At 37.0% G+C, this 20000-nt stretch overlaps 1 protein-coding gene across 4 annotated transcripts; it reads right to left on the reverse strand.

Annotated features, from left to right (window-relative positions):
• Positions 1-961: 961 nt before the first annotated feature.
• Positions 962-19621, reverse strand: Pfas (phosphoribosylformylglycinamidine synthase). Of its 4 annotated transcripts, none has more exons than XM_028318461.1 (25): positions 19536-19621; positions 18012-18413; positions 17554-17867; positions 17330-17466; positions 17044-17156; positions 16679-16932; positions 16276-16407; positions 16070-16198; positions 15863-15991; positions 14911-14985; positions 14634-14825; positions 14111-14284; positions 13709-13857; positions 12897-13100; positions 12160-12355; positions 11714-11843; positions 11365-11480; positions 11009-11277; positions 10475-10607; positions 10296-10397; positions 10052-10198; positions 9412-9628; positions 3757-3995; positions 2272-2424; positions 962-1770 (listed from the first exon to the last, which is right to left on the reverse strand). In XM_028318461.1, the coding sequence occupies exons 2-25, from the start codon at positions 18287-18289 to the stop codon at positions 1733-1735; spliced, it is 4020 nt and encodes a 1339-aa protein (XP_028174262.1). In that variant the 5' UTR covers positions 18290-18413; positions 19536-19621; the 3' UTR covers positions 962-1732. The 4 variants fall into 4 exon arrangements, with proteins under 4 accessions (XP_028174262.1, XP_028174261.1, XP_028174260.1 ...); XM_028318460.1 differs by lacking the exon at positions 3757-3995 and adding an exon at positions 8130-8368; XM_028318459.1 differs by lacking the exons at positions 962-1770; positions 3757-3995 and adding exons at positions 1834-2065; positions 8130-8368 and having other exon boundaries at positions 2187-2424.
• Between the last annotated feature and the right edge of the window lie 379 nt (positions 19622-20000).

The following is a 20000-nucleotide window of genomic DNA, read 5'->3' on the forward strand; positions in this document are numbered from 1 at the left end:
TCAAAGCATTCCGGGCTCAAGATAACTAGATAATAGGCAAACATAATTAAACAAAGTAGTATCGCTTTGCGTATTGCATGGTTTAACGATGACCTCTTATCAGTAAAGAAGTGATCAATTTGTAACAAATAAACGTGGCGGTCTGTAAATTATGTAATTACCTATAAAAGCTTTTTATCAGCTGTAACAGTAATTAAGTAGTGTAAGTATTCACAAAACAAAAAGAGTTTTTATCTCATACCAAAAGATAAATGTAATTTCATCATGGAAAATAATCAATACGACAACTTGTGCGCCAATTTCACAAGACGCTTGCATAGTACGTTACAAATAAAGTCATATGATAGACCCAGACCGGGGGTAGACTTAATATAAAATCTGTTTCGTTCGTTTCAGCCAAATGACGTCCACTGCTGGACAAAGGCCTCCCCCAAGGATTTATCTGTTTATTTATTGTAATTTTAATATCATGATGTCATATTTATAAGCCAAAAGTCAATGGTTACAAAAGGCCTTGACACCTCGGTCTGACTAGATAAACAATAAGATTACAGTTGACCCTTACAAATATAACAAATTCGGACAAATTACAAGATACCAAAAATTTAAAATATCATTATGAACTGGTAGAGCATTGTCTCTTTCACTCACCACGCCCACAAAAGTGCAATGTGCTAAAATAATAGATGTTGAAAGCTCTTATTTTAGAAACTTCCTATAGTTATTTTTCGTTCGCAAGATGCGATAAAATAATTCATTTCGTAATCATCAGTAAATATGATATCACTGTTACGATATTATGCCATTTTACATAAAAATTATAATTATGCGTTACTTACAGACTTTACAGAGTATATTAACTGATCAAGGGTTATAATTTAAACACAAAATAATATAAAACATCAAGTTTTATTGGAAAACTCACTTAATAATAAAAATATTTATCTTAACTCGAACTATGATTTAAAATGCATAAAATAGCGCCTCAAAAATTTTGTTGGAACTTTATGGAATGTTTTATGGAAGACATCTCACTGGTAAAGGCAACTTATCCATCACAGATACAGTAAAAATGCAAAATGGATATTAAATATGATAAACCTTAAACGTAGGAATTTGACAAATTGTTCTTTAGAAGAATACAGACAAATATCAGATATAATTTTTTTAAAGCAAAATTTAAAAAACACAACGCACAACAGTAATAAAAGATCTCCTATTTTTTCTTAATACTAGGTTTAACTTGGCACATTTTAATTCATAATAACCTTACATAACCATTTCCAGTTCTTATAAACTCAACACAACAACGTATACAAAACAAAAATATTTTTATAGTAAACATCAAATCATACAACGATTGTAAAACTAAAGACATGATTATAATCAACATCTTTTGATAAAAAATAACTTAAGAAAGTATGCTAAGTATAACGTACAAAATTATTATTTTGGTCCCTCTAAATTTCAGTCATATCAAGTTTTCAGCCAGTTCTAATTGATAAAATGAGGTAATTTACCAATTAAGGAGAGATTTTTCAATATAAAACGGCGAGATTCAGAATAATCGATCCAAACGGTTAAACCGTCTATATTCGTACTTATTCGAGGCAAAAAATAAAATAAAATAGGTAGTGAGACAACAACTACCAAAAATTACACTTTTACGCGTTATTGGTATCAACTACCCAACTGCGGTGGTGTCAAAATGCCTATCGCGTTCTGGAACAATTTATTGATTCGTTGACCAAGTATACGCGTTCTGGAACAATTTATTGATTCGTTGACCAAGTATACGCGTTCTGGAACAATTTATTGCTTCGTTGACCAAGTATACGCGTTCTGGAACAGTCTGATCCACGGAGACGCCTGGCTGGAGGCGCGGGCGGGGGCGGGCGCGGCGGGCGCGGGGGCGGCGCCCTGCCAGCGCAGCACGCAGCGCTCGGGGTGCGGCATCATGGCGACACAAACCATACAGTTGATATATTCGAGGTGTAAGATAGGAAGCGAGACGTCACCCATCAAAAAATACACTTTTACGCGTCATTGGTGTCAACTACCCAGTGGGTCTAGACAAAGTGCACATTTTAATCGCAAACCAGTCGAAAAGCCTTTTTTTTGTATGGAGTTTTGACGGATTCGATTTTCGATTCGATCAAAAAGTGCACTTTGTCTAGACCCACAGTTGTGTGTCAGAATACCTATCATTTCGTTACAAATTACAGCGATTTATTTATTGGCTGGTAGACCATGTGTACGCGTTCTGGAACAGTCTGACCCACGGTGACGCCTGGCTGGAGGCGCGGGCGGGGGCGGGCGCGGCGGGCGCGGGGGCGGCGGCCTGCCAGCGCAGCACGCAGCGCTCGGGGTGCGGCATCATGGCAATGTGGCGCCCGTCGGGGGAACGCACTCCGGCGATGCCCACTGTGGAGTGAAGAATCAAAAATCAAAATCATTTATATATTAGTCGGCCGTTTGGTGTAGTGGTTCGAATCGGACTACTATTCCGGAGGTTGCGGGTTCGATTCCCGCACAGTACAAACATTTGTGTGCATGAACATATTTGTTTGTATTGGACTGGGTGTTTACTATTTATAATATGTATGTATTTACAAAAAAAAAAGTATTTAAGTATGTTTATATCCGTTGTCTAGTACCCATAGTACAAGCTTTGCTTAGTTTGGGGCTAGCGGCGCAGTGTAAAATGTCCAAGGATATTTATTTATTTATTCAGTTTAGACCACAAGTGGCACTTATGAACGTCAAAAAATAAAAAAATAAAAGGTAGCCCTTATGGGGCACTTTACATGTCTCCTTATCTTTTGGGCCCTAACAGCGCTTCGAGACATATTCATATTCATTTATTCACTTCGCAATTATACAGAAGTTCCAACAATAAAGGGTAGTAGGTACAAGGTGTTCAGTAATCTGTAAGTCTAGATATTAGCACGTCACTACCTTGTTTAATATACCACGCAATTTTGTATACCCATTATACACTATACAAGAATGCATGGTAAATTCAGTGAACTGCTCCTGAATCGAATGTACCTACTACTGCTATTTCTATTTATTTATATTAACCGGCAGACAGTGGTGACTGAGTTTGTTGCGGCGCTTCTTCTCAGCACTTGCCAAATGTTGGTCTCGAAGCGCTGGTAGGGTAAAAAGATTATGAGACATGTAGAGGCTCCTTAAGAGCAAAATGACGATTTGTAAGAACTATTTATTAGTCCTAAACAAATAAAGAAATTTTGACTTTGAATAAAGTAGAAAAAAAAGAAACCGCCGGCATAAATCATGCCGTCCGCGAAGACGCGCGCCACAAATTTTCGGTGAGGTCTCATGGATAATTTAGCGTGTACTGATGACACTCAAACATTAGCGGAAGAATGGTTGGGCGCGTTTTCGTGGATGGCACTATCTATAAATAGTAAGGAGGTGATGTGATTACTTTCATCAAACTAGCTTTAATCTCGTTTTGAGTTCGAAATAAGCGTTGCGAATGGGAAACGCGATCATGAAAATAATATCCATCATGTAACAAATAGTTTTTATGGAGAGCGAAATACTTCCCCTTTAAAATTGTTTTCTATTTCAAAAGGTAGCCTAGTAATAAGTACCAAGTATCTCTATACAAAAATTGATCAAAATTGGTTCTGAGTTTGATCGTGGAAACATAAAAGACTGACATAATTTGTATTTTGTTCTATGGTATACAATTCATTTTTCAAAAGTTTAAAGTACAAAACTTACTTGGACTTCCATTAGGGTTCATCGGGTACACCTCAGTAGGCACTCCATCATCATCCACATACTGCATGGCGACCTGTCCGTTCCTCTTCACCTTGTCCATCACCAGTTCGTCGGCGAATGTGAACCGGCCCTCGCCGTGGGCCACCCACACTCCTATCACACTGCCGCCCATTCCGCGGAACCATACGTCTTGCTTGCGGTCTTCGGTGATCTTTACTGCGCTCCAACGACATTCGAATCTGAAGTTTAAACAGATCGTTAGTTTAAGCACAGAATAATAATAAGTACCACGTACAGAAGTTTTACTTCGCGAAGGTATTTAAAAAAATGTATGCTCAATATCATTAACAATATGGTGTAATTTAGCTTGTCTCAAGAGTCAAGCACCATTTTGTTGCCAAACTTCAGTGATCGGTACTGCGCCGTAGCTACAGAGCTGACTTCGCTAAAATGATGTGACGTGAGGTGCCAAACTGCAGAAAATGGCGGAGGAAATACATGATTTAGCTTGAATTATCATGAATAATATTAACTACTTATTTACCTCTCAGTGTCTTCAGGCAACTTAAAAAAGTACATTGTGTTTTTATTATTATTTAGGCAGTTAAATACTGCACAGTATTTAGTACACCATTTTCTTTATTTTTTTCCATCATACACAAGAATACGCGTGCGTGCGTTAATGCTCGCTCGTATGTGAGGCCTTGTCGAATAGCAATCCTGTATGGTGCCATCGTGCGCGTTTTGTTTTCGATGTAAACTCGCGGAGATGAACAGGCCTGGTTTAAGTTAAGTTTAAATTACATAGCCTGTTTCTTTGTATCTAAAGGTGAGTATAGGCTAACTAAAGCATTTAGTTGTAACAGAATAACGAACCGCTCTGTGAAACGTTCTGGTGTCAGTGTTAGTGTCATCCTTTCATGAACCAAACGTCGTAAACCTGTACTGTACCACTCGTAAGAACGTTACATTGCATATCAATGCTCTAATATAGTCTATACTCACTTTAACCCTTTAAAGTATGCATCCGTGCAAAATGGTTCATTAACAGCTTAAGACAATATTACAATTTCAATATGAATTGACGTTAGTAAGAATTAATCAAACAGCATACCTTTCCGAGCTATTGTGATCCAGGAATATCTGAGCCTTTTCTTGGTTTCTACGCGGCTGTTGTGGGTCTATCCAGCCTAGAAGGGCCATCAACTGGCAGCCATTGCAGATGCCCAACGAGAAAGTGTCACTTCTGTTTTTGAAGTGAGCGAACTGTGCGCTCAGCGACTCAGAAAATAGGATACCTGCCGCCCAACCTTTGGCAGAACCCAATGTATCTGAAAAAAATACGTATTTTATCTAATTGGTCATTTACAAAGGTTCACATCACATACCTAAGTAATAACTCTTACTTTCATTTGGAGATAAGTCACGAATTCATTAGTTAAACAAATAAAAAACAAATGCAATACGCCTATCAACAACTATAGCCTGACCAGGAACATAAAAACCCTCGCCATGTTGCGGAAAACTAATGGTACTAATTTCTTTTAATGGCAACAGTAACTGAAAACTTCATTGACATGTCACCTTGCATGTCAGTCTATTGCTGTCAAAGTGTAAACAAACTTTATTTTAAATGTGCGCAATTGGTTTTATGAATTAAATTGCTAAAATATTTTTATAGTCGTGAAAGAAAAGTGGTTCACAATGTGTTAAAGTATTTGTCGAAGAGAAATACTAAGGGTTCGAACAATATNTTGGCGCCCAACGTGGGGCTAAACTAAATCTAAATTCTATTATGTCACTGCTTCTAAAGCGCATAACCGTGACATTGGCGCCCATACCGGTCTATCCTATCGCACTTGAGACGTTACCGGTGAGTTTTACTTGTAATAAATGGTTATTCTTGGTGTTGGCATTCAAATAACTTAGTTATAAGATTGTAACTAATATTGTAATATCTGTGTGGTACTACTAAACTTGTAATTTTTGTGGAGAATAGCTACACTATTCTACCTACTATAATTTCCTTAAAGATAAAATGTATCTACCTACATTTTATAATATTAACTAAATTCTACCTACCTTTGGTAATATAATTTAACTTTTACTACTACCTACCACACATAGATTTTGTTAAACTAAATTGTAATGATTACTGTCTTATTGTGTAATTTGCAACACACACCCGCGTGCCTACCTAGTATTTTTTTTATATTACGTACTCGGTAATTCTAACTAAAATATAAATTTAACTTGTAACTAAAAGTGGTACTTATAATTAAACTATTAAATTAAATAATAAATTGTAAATAATACTAAAAATAAACAATTTATTAGACCTACTCGTATCTAACCTACTGATATTTCTTAAACCTATCTTTGAAAATCTACCTTAATTATAGTCTAAAACTATTTTTAACTGTCTTGTCTGACGCACCATCTAAAATGGATTGCAAGGTACACTCTACTAAGTACCTCTTTGCATTGCTTAGGACTTAAGATACGAAGTTGTTGGGTGCAGCAGTTGCTAAACAACTGCGCATACTTGTAATTAGCTGTAGTCTACCCTACAGATAATATACCGACCTCTTCATTTAATTTATAGTTATCTTATGACTTTCTCTAAATCTTAACTTAATGAATCTTGTGAGTATTATGAGATCTACTAAAAATCATATACTCTGTACGTCAGGTTGCAAGTAAACAGACCTAAAATGTTTATTTTGTTAGTCAGACTCAAGATTAGCTAGTACAGTTAAGATAGCGGATTTTCCTTAGGTAAAATCCTACCGTAAAAAGGGGGATATGTAACGGTTAGCGTTACCGCTGATCTTTATCTTAGATCTAAATTCTAATTTAATTACTATTATCTACCTAAATAAATAAACTTAAATAATAATATATCTAAATCTACGTAAACTACCTAACTAAATAACTTAATTAAATAATTCATATTGTTCTACACTAATAAAATAAATAAAATAATAAATCTACAAGCAAACCCGCGCGAAACAAGTTGTTCAATATTTCTTTTGTTCTCTGTCGAGCGGGCGGACTGTTTTTTATGCATGCGCAAGCGACGCGCCTACGGCCGCGATGCTCCCGCCGCGTCTCCTAGTCCGAGCCAGAGCGTTAGTGAGCACGGACGTATCGCTGTCCGTCACCGCCGGACCCGCGATGTACATAATATCTTAGAAACTAAAATGTAATCGCGTATTGGTGAACCCCGCTACCGGGTGAGTGTTGCAAAAGTATTTTTAACGCTTAGATTTTATACTTGTCCTAAATGTAAGTGCCTAGCCGCCATTTTGTTCTTGAAATGTGCTATCCATGTGCTCGGTGTCATTTCATACAAATTTCCTATTTCTATAACTTCTTAATATTATTATTTTACAACTTACTACATGATTAAATAAATAAACTAAATATTTTATGAAATGACATCGACACGTCATGACCTTTAAATGACCTTGTTCGTACTGTAACGACACTTATTCCAAATTCTATTTAATTTGCTAAATTGAACTATTTTAATCTTATTCTACTTGTTATAATTATTCTAAATTAATTGTCTACATAGATGATATGCTAAATTATTTTCTACCTACATAATTTAATATTCTGCCTACTTCACTTCACCTTTCACTACTGTAATTCTGTTTGACTGCCACATCATTACATCACCATTTATTACCAAAATCATTCCATCTGCTTCGCTAGTATTTTGATGTCGCAGTCAAACGGACAAAAGCTAGCAACTGCTTTAGTGTCCGCTTTGATTTGCAGGGTTCACGCTCACGTTCATCTCCACCTTCATCTTCTTCTACCTACTACACCATGCATGGTCACCACTGCCGATCCTACCACCTGGCTCTTCAACCCGGCAGAGCTGCCTGCCGTGTCGGACGGCCCGTGCGCACACTCTAAGTGGCCCTACACCACAGTGCGTACGGCCCTAACCGTCTGGCGCGTCGGCGACTCTGCGGGCCTACCATCTCGAAGAACCAAACCACATCACCATCAGCGCTAGCGAGGACAGTGGTTTGAATATACTACCACCGGTGACGAATCTCGTGCGATACGATAGTTTGCTCGACAACCCACACCCTTAAGGTCTCTCACTTCTTTAAATCTAAATAAATTACTTGTTATCCTAAATCATCTTTTATTTATCTAACTTCTAATCTAAATTCTAATCATGTCACCTGGCTCTAAAGCTCCAACCGTGACAGTACCAAGTATCTCTATACAAAAATTGATCAAAATTGGTTCTGAGTTTGATCGTGGAAACGTAAAAGACCAACATAATTTGTATTTTTGTTCTATGGTATAATTATAATTCATTTTTCAAAAGTTTAAAGTACAAAACTTACTTGGACTTCCATTAGGGTTCATCGGGTAAACCTCAGTGGGTGCTCCATCATCATCCACATACTGCATGGCGACCTGTCCGTTCCTCTTCACCTTGTCCATCACCAGTTCGTCGGCGAATGTGAACCTGCCCTCGCCGTGGGCCACCCACACTCCTAACACACTGCCGCCCATTCCGCGGAACCATACATCTTGCTTGCGCTCTTCGGTGATCTTTACTGCGCTCCAACGACATTCGAATCTGAAGTTTAAACAGATCGTTAGTTTAAGCACAGAATAATAATAAGTACCACGTACAGAAGTTTTACTTCGCGAAGGTATTTAAAAAAATGTATGCTCAATATCATTAACAATATGATGTAATTTAGCTTGTCTCAAGAGTCAAGCACCATTTTGTTGCCAAACTTCAGTGATCGGTACTGCGCCGTAGCTACAGGGCTGACTTCGCTAAAATGATGTGACGTGAGGTGCCAAACTGCAGAAAATGGCGGAGGAAATACATGATTTAGCTTGAATTATCATGAATAATATTAACTACTTATTTACCTCTCAGTGTCTTCAGGCAACTTAAAAAAGTACATTGTGTTTTTATTATTATTTAAATACAGCAGTTAAATACTGCACAGTATTTAGTACACCATTTTCTTTATTTTTTTCCATCATACACAAGAATACGCGTGCGTGCGTTAATGCTCGCTCGTATGTGAGGCCTTGTCGAATAGCAATCCTGTATGGTGCCATCGTGCGCGTTTTGTTTTCGATGTAAACTCGCGGAGATGAACAGGCCTGGTTTAAGTTAAGTTTAAATTACATAGCCTGTTTCTTTTTATCTAAAGGTGAGTATAGGCTAACTAAAGCATTTAGTTGTAACAGAATAACGAACCGCTCTGTGAAACGTTCTGGTGTCAGTGTTAGTGTCATCTTTTCACGAACCAAACGTTGTACACCTGTACTGTACCACTCGTAAGAACGTTACATTACATAGCAATGCTCTTATCTAGTCTATACTCACTTTAAAGGGTGCATCCGTGCAAAATGATTCATTTAACAGCTTAAGACAATATTACAATTTCAATATGAATTGACGTTAGTAAGAAATAAGCAAACAGCATATAGTTCCATAATACTGAACTGTCCTATGCATGACATTGACAGTGGGGCGCCACCGTCAATACCGGATCGCTGGTTCCGATTTTTGCCATGTTGGAAACCATACAGTTGAACGATAGTAGCGGCCCCCTGTCATTGAGTTTGGTGGGACAGTTCAGCGTGGGTCATCTATACCTTTCGGAGCTATTGTGATCCAGGAATATCTGAGCCTTCTCTTGGTTTCTACGCGGCTGTTGCGGGTCTATCCAGCCCAGAAGGGCCATCAACTGGCAGCCATTGCAGACGCCCAGCGAGAAAGTGTCACTTCGGTTTTTGAAGTGAGCGAACTGTGCGCTCAGTGACTCTGAGAATAGGATACCTGCCGCCCAACCTTTGGCAGAACCCAACGTATCTGCAAAAAATATGTATTTTCTCTAATTGGTCATTTATAAAGGCACACACACGTAATGACTCTCACTTTCATTTGGAGATACGTCACAAATTCATTAGTTAAACAAATAGAAGACAAAATAATGCAAACCGCCTATCTTATACAACTTTCATTGATAATATTGTTTACGAGAATTTGACGTCATGGACGAACATGTTTACACATTTAGAGACCTTGACCCGATTGATAAAATCACTAGCCAATATTAAATAACGCTTAGTAGTGGTAAATTTCACGTATTTCTGAAGATTTTTTTTTATATGAATGCGACTCGACCCTCCTTGTAAAATTAGGTGAAGTTTTGAAGCCTTGCATTATGGTTCACATTCAGAACTACTTAGATGATAGATATGTTTAGGAGAGTTATTTATTCAAAAAATATACCTGCGTAGCTGAATCCACCGGGGAAGACGAGTCCTTGGAAGGCGTCCAGAGTTATTTTCTTATTTTGAAGGTCGCTCATCGTGACGTCAAACACATCGAAGTTCGCCATCATCAGTGACGCAATCATCTCACGATCGCCGTTTGTTCCTATAATAAGTAGTTAGTATTAAGAAATAGAGTCGAATATTCTATAAAAATAAATTATTTTGAAATGAAAATTAGACAAACTTGAACTAAAAAGTACCTTCTTCACGCAGTACAGCCACTTTAACGGATTTGGTTTTCAATATCGCTGCAGAAGGATCGAACGTGACGTTGTATGTCGCACCTTTACGTTTCTCAAGACCTGTGAAGTAGAAAGCAATAAATGTTTATAAAAGTCCAACGACTCTATACTCTATGATTGAATCATTGAAGATGTACCTTTCCATTCTTCATTGATGCAGTCAGAGTTAGCTTGCAAACACTCCAACTGATAGCTGGTTTCTTCCCACATCCTAAATACATCGATCAACTCCGTGTTCAGTACTTGAACGCCGTTTACGTTAACACTGACCTGCAATGGAAATAAAAACTAAATGACCGTGTTGAGAACACATCAGAATATACCATCTTGTTGTAAAATAGCGCTTGTTGCAACTACATAATATGTGTCAGTATTTATTTCAATGTGATGTCGCCTATACATAATGTATCAGGCAATGCACATAGTTTTATCAGGCGTCAATACGCAGTTTTAGGTAAAGCTGAAGAGGACAATTTAAGCTGGAAACATTGAATTTTCGGATAGACCCAGTTTATTCTGTAACCTATTTATTGATCAGTAACTAGTTTTTCGACATCTTGTATAGTTTAGAAATAATCGAGTGAGATCACTTATCGTTTCCACCCTATATACCAAATATGTATGTCATCACTCTTGAAACGATTTAATAAAAAGATAAATAAATAACTTACCTTAGATTTCATTCCATACTGTCCCGTGCTACCAATATGTTTAGCCTTCACTCCGTTCTTATTATACTCGTTGAGTACATAAGCCAAGTCAGCCTGAGCCACTTCGACCACGATGCCCAGTTCCTCATTGAACAACGCCTCGATAGCAGACACGTTGCTTTCGACTTGCAAGTCAATGTTCAATCCGCGAACACCTCCAATGCCCATCTCTAAGACTGTGGTTATGAAACCACCTTCGCTAATGTCGTGACCAGATAGCAATTTATTTTCTGTAAAAAAAAATTAGGTTTTTTCTCTTTAAAACCCTTTATTTCGATTCCCTAATTTACAACATCAATATTGGAAGTAAGATATACCTTTCAATAGTTTTTGTGTAACCTTGAAGAGTGACTTCAGAACCAATGGGTCGTCTAGGTCTGGTGGGTTGTCTCCAAGCTGTTTGTAACATTGCGCCAGCGAAGAACCGCCAAGTCTACAAAAAGTCCGAATTAGTTAATTTTGCATCATAAATACATATTTAGATACATTCTGTCTCTCTCACTCATACAAGTATTTCTCGATAACTTGAGACGGCTGTTTCAAATTGATAATTCGGAGTAGAGGCTCTATCACTTAATACGTTTATCTTTCTCTCTCTCTTACACTCGGTGATTTAAAGAGACGGGTGTATAGAAAGGTGCAAAAGACTGTGACTTTGTAACCAACCTGTATTTTCCTGGTGTAGCTGGAACATGGACCAACGCAGAGCCTTCAGCTCTGAGCGCGGGCTCAACTTTCACCGTGATGTCCGGGCAGGGCGCGTAAGTTGAAACCACTAAAGTACCGGGTGATTTCACTGGAACAAAATAAATGATAAGTCAAAACAATGCGACAGTGCAAAACAACTTCTTTTTTTAGGAATGAAACTTTTGTATTACAAATAAGACAACTCAATTCAATTTCATGCACATATCGAGGCTTCTTATTTGATGAATTCCAATATTTAGACCAATTATAGGACGGGAACGGAAAATAGATTCAAGCTTGAAAGTAAGTCAACCCAAGACTTGTCCTGAGATTCCTAGATTTTAAGCATCTTTTCGTAATATGGATCAAAAATAATTATGCGACCAACTCCTTATAAGACAAGACAGTAATGACCCTTTATTTACCTTTCTGTCCCGCAACAAAGGCGCACATAGACAGCGAGTCTTTTCCTCCATCGATGGCCACTCCGAGCTTCCTCATAGCGGCGCATACGGCATCGCAGGCCACCACCAAAGTCCCACCTTCGACGCCTGTCTTGCCACCCCACATCCAGTTGCCTGAGCATTTGACATCTTCTAACTCTGATATGCCGGCAAACACCTATAAATAATATACATGTGGTCAATGCCATGGATTAGACCGTAATCTCGCCAGACAGTGTAAATGTCTAACAACGCATAACTGCATCATAAGGTATGTAGTTGTACCAAGATACTTTCAAAACTATATTTTTTCGCAATCAATACAAGTTCTCCTAACATGCTAAGTATTGCTTAGTAAGAAGAGTTGTAGGTTTTCCAAATAAACATAAAAAAAATATCAACCAACCAATTGAATATTCATATGAATATGCAACAACATGGTGTAGGTTACAGGAGTCCAAATATAAATACAATGCCTTGGTTTTCCGGTTGGGAAACGTTAACGATCTTTTGCGCAGTTAAAAACTTATACATCGCACTAATAATAATACGAGTAGGTATAACAGTGTTGTAACTCAAAATGTGGCTTTTTAAAAATTATGAATGTAGCAGGGATGCAGGCCGCTACCAACCGTTCGATGTAGAAGTCATTGGGGGAGGCCTTTGTTCAGCAGTGAACATCCTGTGGCTGAAATGATGATGATGATAAATGTACTCACCAAATTAGTCAAAGCTTCACCAAGGGACATTCTCGCTCCCGCAGCAGGGTCTAATAGGCCCTTAATGTTCTGGGTGCCGATTGAAGTAGCTGATCCCACCAGCTCGTTGTAAGACAAAGCTATGATGGCGCAGTCGGCTAATGGAGTGTGTAAGGGCCCAACGCATTGCTGTTGCGCTACAAGTCCTGTGACGCAACGGTCCACCTGGCAAAAATATTATTTGAATTAAGTTTCACGTTCATTCTTATTACATCTTTATCTATCTACCTCTAAATCTTTTTCTACAAGTAGGGCTACTTTAAACATGGTTGTTAAAACGTTTTAACAAATATGTTTCATTTAACATACACTCTAGTACAATTCAATATCATCAGAAGTCACTTTTTATGCTAATTTACATATTATCATCTTAATAAATATTAAGTTTCTAGGTTCAACGGAGGCTATGTAAAGATTTGTGTATTGACAGGTGTTGGGTATTTGAAATGTCATTTCAAAAGAAACATTCATACATTTATATGAAAACGTAAGTAATTAATATGTTGCACCCGAAGGCCGACTCTATAATACTTGATTGAAAATATAATTTAAAAAAATTCAAGGTCGTTCAATAGCAGTAACCGGCAAACGTGACTTTTGTCACGAGAAATGAATACATTAACTTTTTAGTTGATGTATTAATTTCTCGCTTCCTGCGTTTCGCGACACATGTCAACACCTTTTGTGTGTTTTGCCATTTCTAATTGCGCGTTTATTATTCTTTGGACGTACAAAATTAACTTGTGGTGTAATTATATCGTTAGTTAAATTACCTTATTAGTTAAATATCTCTTGCTAGCCACATTCACGAGTCTCAGAACTCTGTCGAGGGCGCTCTTAACTGTGACATCGCTAGGCAAAGACAGCGGCAGTTTGGTTCTCTTCTCCTTCTTCAAATCAAATGTCTTTCTTGGCATGTTTCCTACAAAACATAACAAAGAAAATATGATAATAACCAAAAACTAAAGAGCAAAAGTTTTAGTCCTTTTCAGAATCGATATAGGTCGCTCAACTAAAGTTGAGGCGAACACGTACTTACACTGATGTAATATTTGTATAAAGAATACACACATTTTGTCAGCGCGACAAAAATATACAAGATACAAATTGTTGATCACCCTAACACTTGCTGCGCGACATAACTATGAAAAATGCCAAGAAAAAGATCAACTTACCTAAAACTGCTTCCAAATGCAAGTCATAGGGAACTTTAGAGTTTGACTCTGGCTTCAGTCTAGTGGCTCTGTCCAAGTATTTATCAGTGAATGAATCCTCAACTAAGCTCATGAAACCATCGCCAGTGACTTCTCCAACGAACGACACAGGGCACCTTTCACGTCGACAAATTTCTGTATTAACAAAGATGTAAGTTAGAATAGTTTTGATTGCGTTTAAAGCATACCAGCTACCTGCATAGGCTAATTAACCTCCATATTTATTTTTATCTACATTAATTTTATAAAGAGGAAAGATTTGTTTGTTTGTTTGTATTCAATAGACTCCGAAACTACAGGATCTATTTGAAATAATCTTTCACCATCAGAATCTTGCACTATTTCTGATAATAGGCAGTAGGAAGTTCACCGGGTCAACTCAGCTGTTGCTTGAATAAACGCGGATAGCGCTACCAAAAACAAGCTTATAAGCGCCGAAAAAACGCACGCTGAAATAGCCCCTTCAATAAAAACAAGTACTTGCCTTCTAGTACGGGCCTGTTAGCTTTACTACACAACAAAGCATCATTTTCTTGATATTCTGCGCCCCAAAGTTCAAGAGTAGTAATGGTCGGGTCTCCAAGTTGGAATTCCTTAGTGAAGACCACAGCACCTTCAGGCTCTACCAACTCTTTGAGGACGTTTCCATTGCCACCGGCGCCTTGGTCGTGAATCGCTGTAAATAAAATGTTGTTTTAGATATTTCTTTTATGCCTAGAAGTCAAATAAGATGTAATATGTTATTATGATCATCGACATACATTCAACTGGATTGATGTCAGATTCCAAACATCCTCTGACCACTCGATTGAGGCGATTTCCCATTTCAGCGTCACCTAAAAACAAAAACATTTAATTACAACACAATAATCAATAATTTTAAACAAATGATTGGATAACAATTGACGACACCAAATAAAGTTTACGCATGTACATTGTACCACGGTAATACTATCTATACAGTATTCCAACTCGGCCATATTTTTCAAATAAATGTCAAAAGTCGCGCGGTACGTCACAGTATGACAACATGCGATAGGGCTGCCCACCTACAGTACCCAGTTTAATTACATCTGCCTAGTTAGAATTTCTATCTAGTTTTGTTATTGTATTTTTTTATTTAGTTAGACAAACAAAATACTTTGTGAATGGAATAGGTTAAAAATGTGTGTTGTTTTGTGATTAGTAGATTTAATTTATTTAAAACTACTTAAATAATTTTGAAACTTTAATAATCATAATGATCTTGTACGTTAATTTCGGCCGAGCGAAGTCGTGGGCAAAAGCTGGTTTAATACAATATAATTTTCATTTCAAATCAAACTGACTGAAAATGACAATTTGACTAGTTTTTGACCAATTTGATCGTAAATGACGGTCAGTCAAATTCAATCAGTTTTGTCATTTTTAACACTTGGCCACCGACGTCCATTCGGCACATTCGCGACACCCCCGACTTTTGCATACCGAGCGCATACCGAGATTTGAATTTCGAATTAAAGTGCTCGTTTCGTCTGTTTATATGAAGTTACAATACTGTATGATATTATTACCGTGATTGTACACACAAGACGTCAAGTTATTCTCTCTATTACTTGTATGTTGACCTTGAAACTCCACATGAAATACGACGCATGATACGACAACGAATGAGCTGAATTGTCTAGATTTCTTTCACTGTGTGGTAAAGAAATTAGAGTATTGACGTTATACCTCTTTGCACAGCACCAAAGTCCAAAGCGTGGTCTCTTGAATCACCACCCTGAACGGCCACTGAGGAAGCGGCTCCACCACCAACTCCGATACGGTAGACTGGGCCTCCTACTTTCACCAGCAACATTCCTAAAATAATATCCATATTAATGTATGAATGAACTCATGTAATAACAAGTCTATAGGAAACTTTAAGGGAGATTGTACCTTTTTCTGGTTTATTCTTCTTAATCATAGTATGGGGCATGTATCCAATACCGCCACTGAACATGATTGGTTTCACGAACTCCTCTCTTACATTATCGGCGTTCTTCAAACCATACGTTTGGACGAATCCTAGAAAAGAGACACACATTTAATCCAAGGTTTTATACACAAGACTGAATGTTGAAATCTATTCTAATTATTAATACCTGTAATCACAGGTTCACCAAACTTATTTCCATAATCAGATGCACCGTTACTGGCGTCAATTATTATTTGTAACGGACTGGCAAAGTTGCTGGGATATTCCCATCCTTTCTCCTCCCATGGCAATTCATATCCTGTAGACAAAAAAATATTTTCGTCACGTGTTTTCTGTCTTTTTACAATCACATAAAAACTAGCGATCCGCGACTTCGTACGCGTGGGTCCCGTTTTACCCTTTAGGGGTGGAGTTACATAAAATCCGTTCTTAGTGAGCACCTACATTCTAAAAGGAGCCCCCAACTCTTAGCACTTGTAGCTTCTGAGATTTCGTGATGACTGAGTGAGTCAGTCAGTTAATCAGTGACCATTCTCTTTTATAAATATAGATATCATTAGATCACTTACCTGGGATGTGCAAATTGCCTACACTGTACCCGGCTGTCCCTGCTACAGTATGGCCACCCCTGCCTACGCCCTGAACGTCCCTAATTCGCCCCCCTGTACCAGTAGTAGCCCCACTGAATGGGGCCACTGCGGTGGGCATATTATGGGTCTCGGCCGTGAATATGATATCAGACACAACCTCCTCTGAAATCACTTGAGATGGGGCCCTTACGTTGGTTGGGCGAATTTTCGTATGCTTGAAACCTTTTATGGCACTGTAACAATAAACGGTTTCATTTAAAGCCACTTGGATACTTCATAGTACATTAATTTACTGTCAATTGATCAGTGATGTGACATTATAGACCCGTAAAATTGTTCATTACCTGCTGTTATCCCCGAATTTAATTACATTATTATTGTTAGAAGTTTCTTGCGTCGATGCTACCATATCAATAAGTGATTGGTCTATTTCTTTGCCATCCAATATTATCTTGCCCTGAAAAATAGCTTAACATAAATTGGCTACCTGATCATTCTTAAAGCATGAAGAGAAACATATTCAAGCATGATACATGTTAATATTATGTATGACTTAGTAACAAGTAGATAAAGACCACTTTATTAATAAATCAATCAACTGGTTACTGGACTTTGAGACAGATATGTTACCTTGAAGAACCAATGTCGCGAATGCTCGCTGTTACTCTGCGCAAGGTCAAATAACTCAACGCTGGTAGGGTCACGTTTCAATTTGTTTACGAACAGATCCATGTAGAAGTCCATGTCCCAGGAGTCAAATGCCAATCCTGAAATAAATAGCCCCATAGTTATAAACACACTATTTAAGAAATTATGAATTAGAAATAATATTTTATAAAAAAATTAACGCTTACCTAACTTTTGATTGACATGTTCCATAGCAGCCCTACCCTCTTTTTGTAATGGCACCACAAACCAAGCCTCCAGATCCTTGGGCAATCCTTCATTGAAACTCTTTCTCGGCAAGTTCTTACTAGTATAAATGCATTCGGTCATCCGATCGTGTAAAGGCGCAGCCAAATCTTCAAACAACTTGTTAGACACATTTTTAGCTTTATTGAATGAAATAAGATATCTGGTAGATACCTCAAGACGAACAATGTCACGTAATCCAACACTTTCACATATTTGGACCGAATTACTAGAGTCAGCTGTTGAGAAATTGAACCTGGAATAATGATTATTTTATAAATAAGTCTACTTGACTTTACTTGTAACATAACACAAGTCCTCTTCTAGTAGAGAAATCTTAAGGGTCAACATGCACAGTAAAATACTTCTTATGTAATAAATTAATTGAAATATTAGTTACCTGGGTCCAATTTCAACAATAATCTGATTATCTCTGACAATCTTGTAGATTGATTCATTATACAAGGCGTGAGGCTGTAAAGGTGAACTCAGAAGCCACTGTAAGATCTTAATTTGATTGATATTCAAATAATCACACCCATCGGCCAACTCCACATGGTAACAAAGTTCTGTTGACAGCCCTGATATGTCCGTATCAATGTTTTGCAACTTCTGCAATATCTCTTTTGTTTTATGAGCACTAAAGGCTTCAGACGCAAAAAATCTTAAAATAACCATGTTTGTATAGGACCGGTAAGTTCAATGTTCTTCATAAGACTACTATCGAGTGGAGTTAAAGAGACAGTTCTCATAAAATAATGTCTTACATCAATGTCAAAGTTCAAGCACTATCGTCAGTTATCTGAAACAAATAAAGACAAACAACTTATGCAATATCAGCACCAGAATAATATGTTCGAAAATAAAATGTCTCCGTCATATTCACAGTTTATTTTTATTGCACATTTTATTAATGTTTTATTATTGTACTGAAAAATAAACCGTGCCCAAATCTATAGTATCTAACAACACTTATGTAAATAGTATTTCATTTGCAACAATCCATTGAAACAAACTAGATATAATAGCATAACTTGCCATTATTATAAAAGGTCAACCATAGTTGCTCAATACAGTATAGAACAAAGAAAATACAGAAATACTTTTAACTACTACTTTATAACTTTTAAAGCCTTGTCAGCTGCTTTGTAATTTTAGAGGACTGGAATTATAACATTTTAGCATAGGCAACTCTACAACTCAAATACTCATTCCATAATCAGACTAAACAAAACTTTTACTCATATTTTGGTCTCTTGAGTAGCACATAAACAAACTGCTATAACAAATTATGGATAATATACATCATCAAAGGTTTTTTGTAGGTTGTGGATGTTTTTGTCTCAAGAAGGAAAATGTACCTACGGGGTTAGTATAAACACAATTATTTTTATTATAATATTATATTATTATGTATTTGTGTATTAAGTTCTTCTCATGCAAGGCTTAAAGCACTTGTTTAACTTATCTACATTAACTTTAATAGGTATGAAGAGTGATGCAAAAGTTTCAGTATCTTAACTCATTCATTATCAAGAACAAAAACATTATTTATTGTTGGATTGGAAGGTAAGAATTTAAATAACATAAATACAGACTTTTGAGTCATTTTAAGTTAATGTATTATTATAAAATTTATTCTCTAATAAATACAAAAAATAAAAAAAACAAGGCTTTCCATGTGACAATATTTTAAGTTTACTGGTAATAAAGTTAAAGACTATTCTTCAAACATTTAAATAATTAAATCAAATCAAATCCATTTACTTATTTACTTGATAAGCGGTACATAAGATGACAAATACTATAAAATTTAAAAACACCGGGGTGTTAAAATAAATAACCTACCTACTGAGCTACTGACTGTGAACGTGAACTAAACTTTCGAAAACAAGTTTTATTACAAAATTTTATATTAACTTACTTCTCACAAACCTGTTACGGCGAAAGGAACTACTATAGAATTTTGTAAGTGGCCCACAAGTCGCAGCAAGTACAACACCAAATTAACACTGAGCAAGTCAAATTAATAAAGAAATAATTGAAACGAATTAATTCATCAAATCAAACATGTATTACTTTTCTCTATGGCTGCTATGCTGAACCCCAAAAAAACCTAAAAAACAGACTGAATTCTGACACTTTTGACAGTTTGACACTTTGTGACCATGAAGCTATAGATAAAAATGAAGGCCACACTCCGAATACGTACTTGAAGCACAACCTACGTATCTCGCTCTCTGTGGGCAGACTCTCTCTTTCTAAATAAACAAAAAAATTAAATTTGCTCAAAGTCAATGAAACTCAATATTACCGATTTGGTACCGATTTCCCAGGAATTGGGATTGTATTTGGTTAGTGAATTGGCTATTTCAAAGAATTTACTAGA

The sequence above is a fragment of the Ostrinia furnacalis genome, unplaced genomic scaffold, assembly GCF_004193835.3.
Source record: "Ostrinia furnacalis isolate ACB-3 unplaced genomic scaffold, ASM419383v2 OfSCF6912, whole genome shotgun sequence".
Taxonomy (NCBI): Eukaryota; Metazoa; Arthropoda; class Insecta; order Lepidoptera; family Crambidae; genus Ostrinia; species Ostrinia furnacalis.

Coding starts and splice junctions, on each gene's coding strand:
- Pfas (XM_028318461.1), bottom strand. CDS start 18,289: ATGGTTATTTTAAGATTTTTTGCGTCTGAAGCCTTTAGTGCTCATAAA. Junction 15,992..16,069: donor GAAGAATAAACCAGAAAAAG/GTACAATCTCCC, acceptor ATATTATTTTAG/GAATGTTGCTGGTGAAAGTA. Junction 11,844..12,159: donor CTTTGTTGCGGGACAGAAAG/GTAAATAAAGGG, acceptor ATTTTGTTCCAG/TGAAATCACCCGGTACTTTA.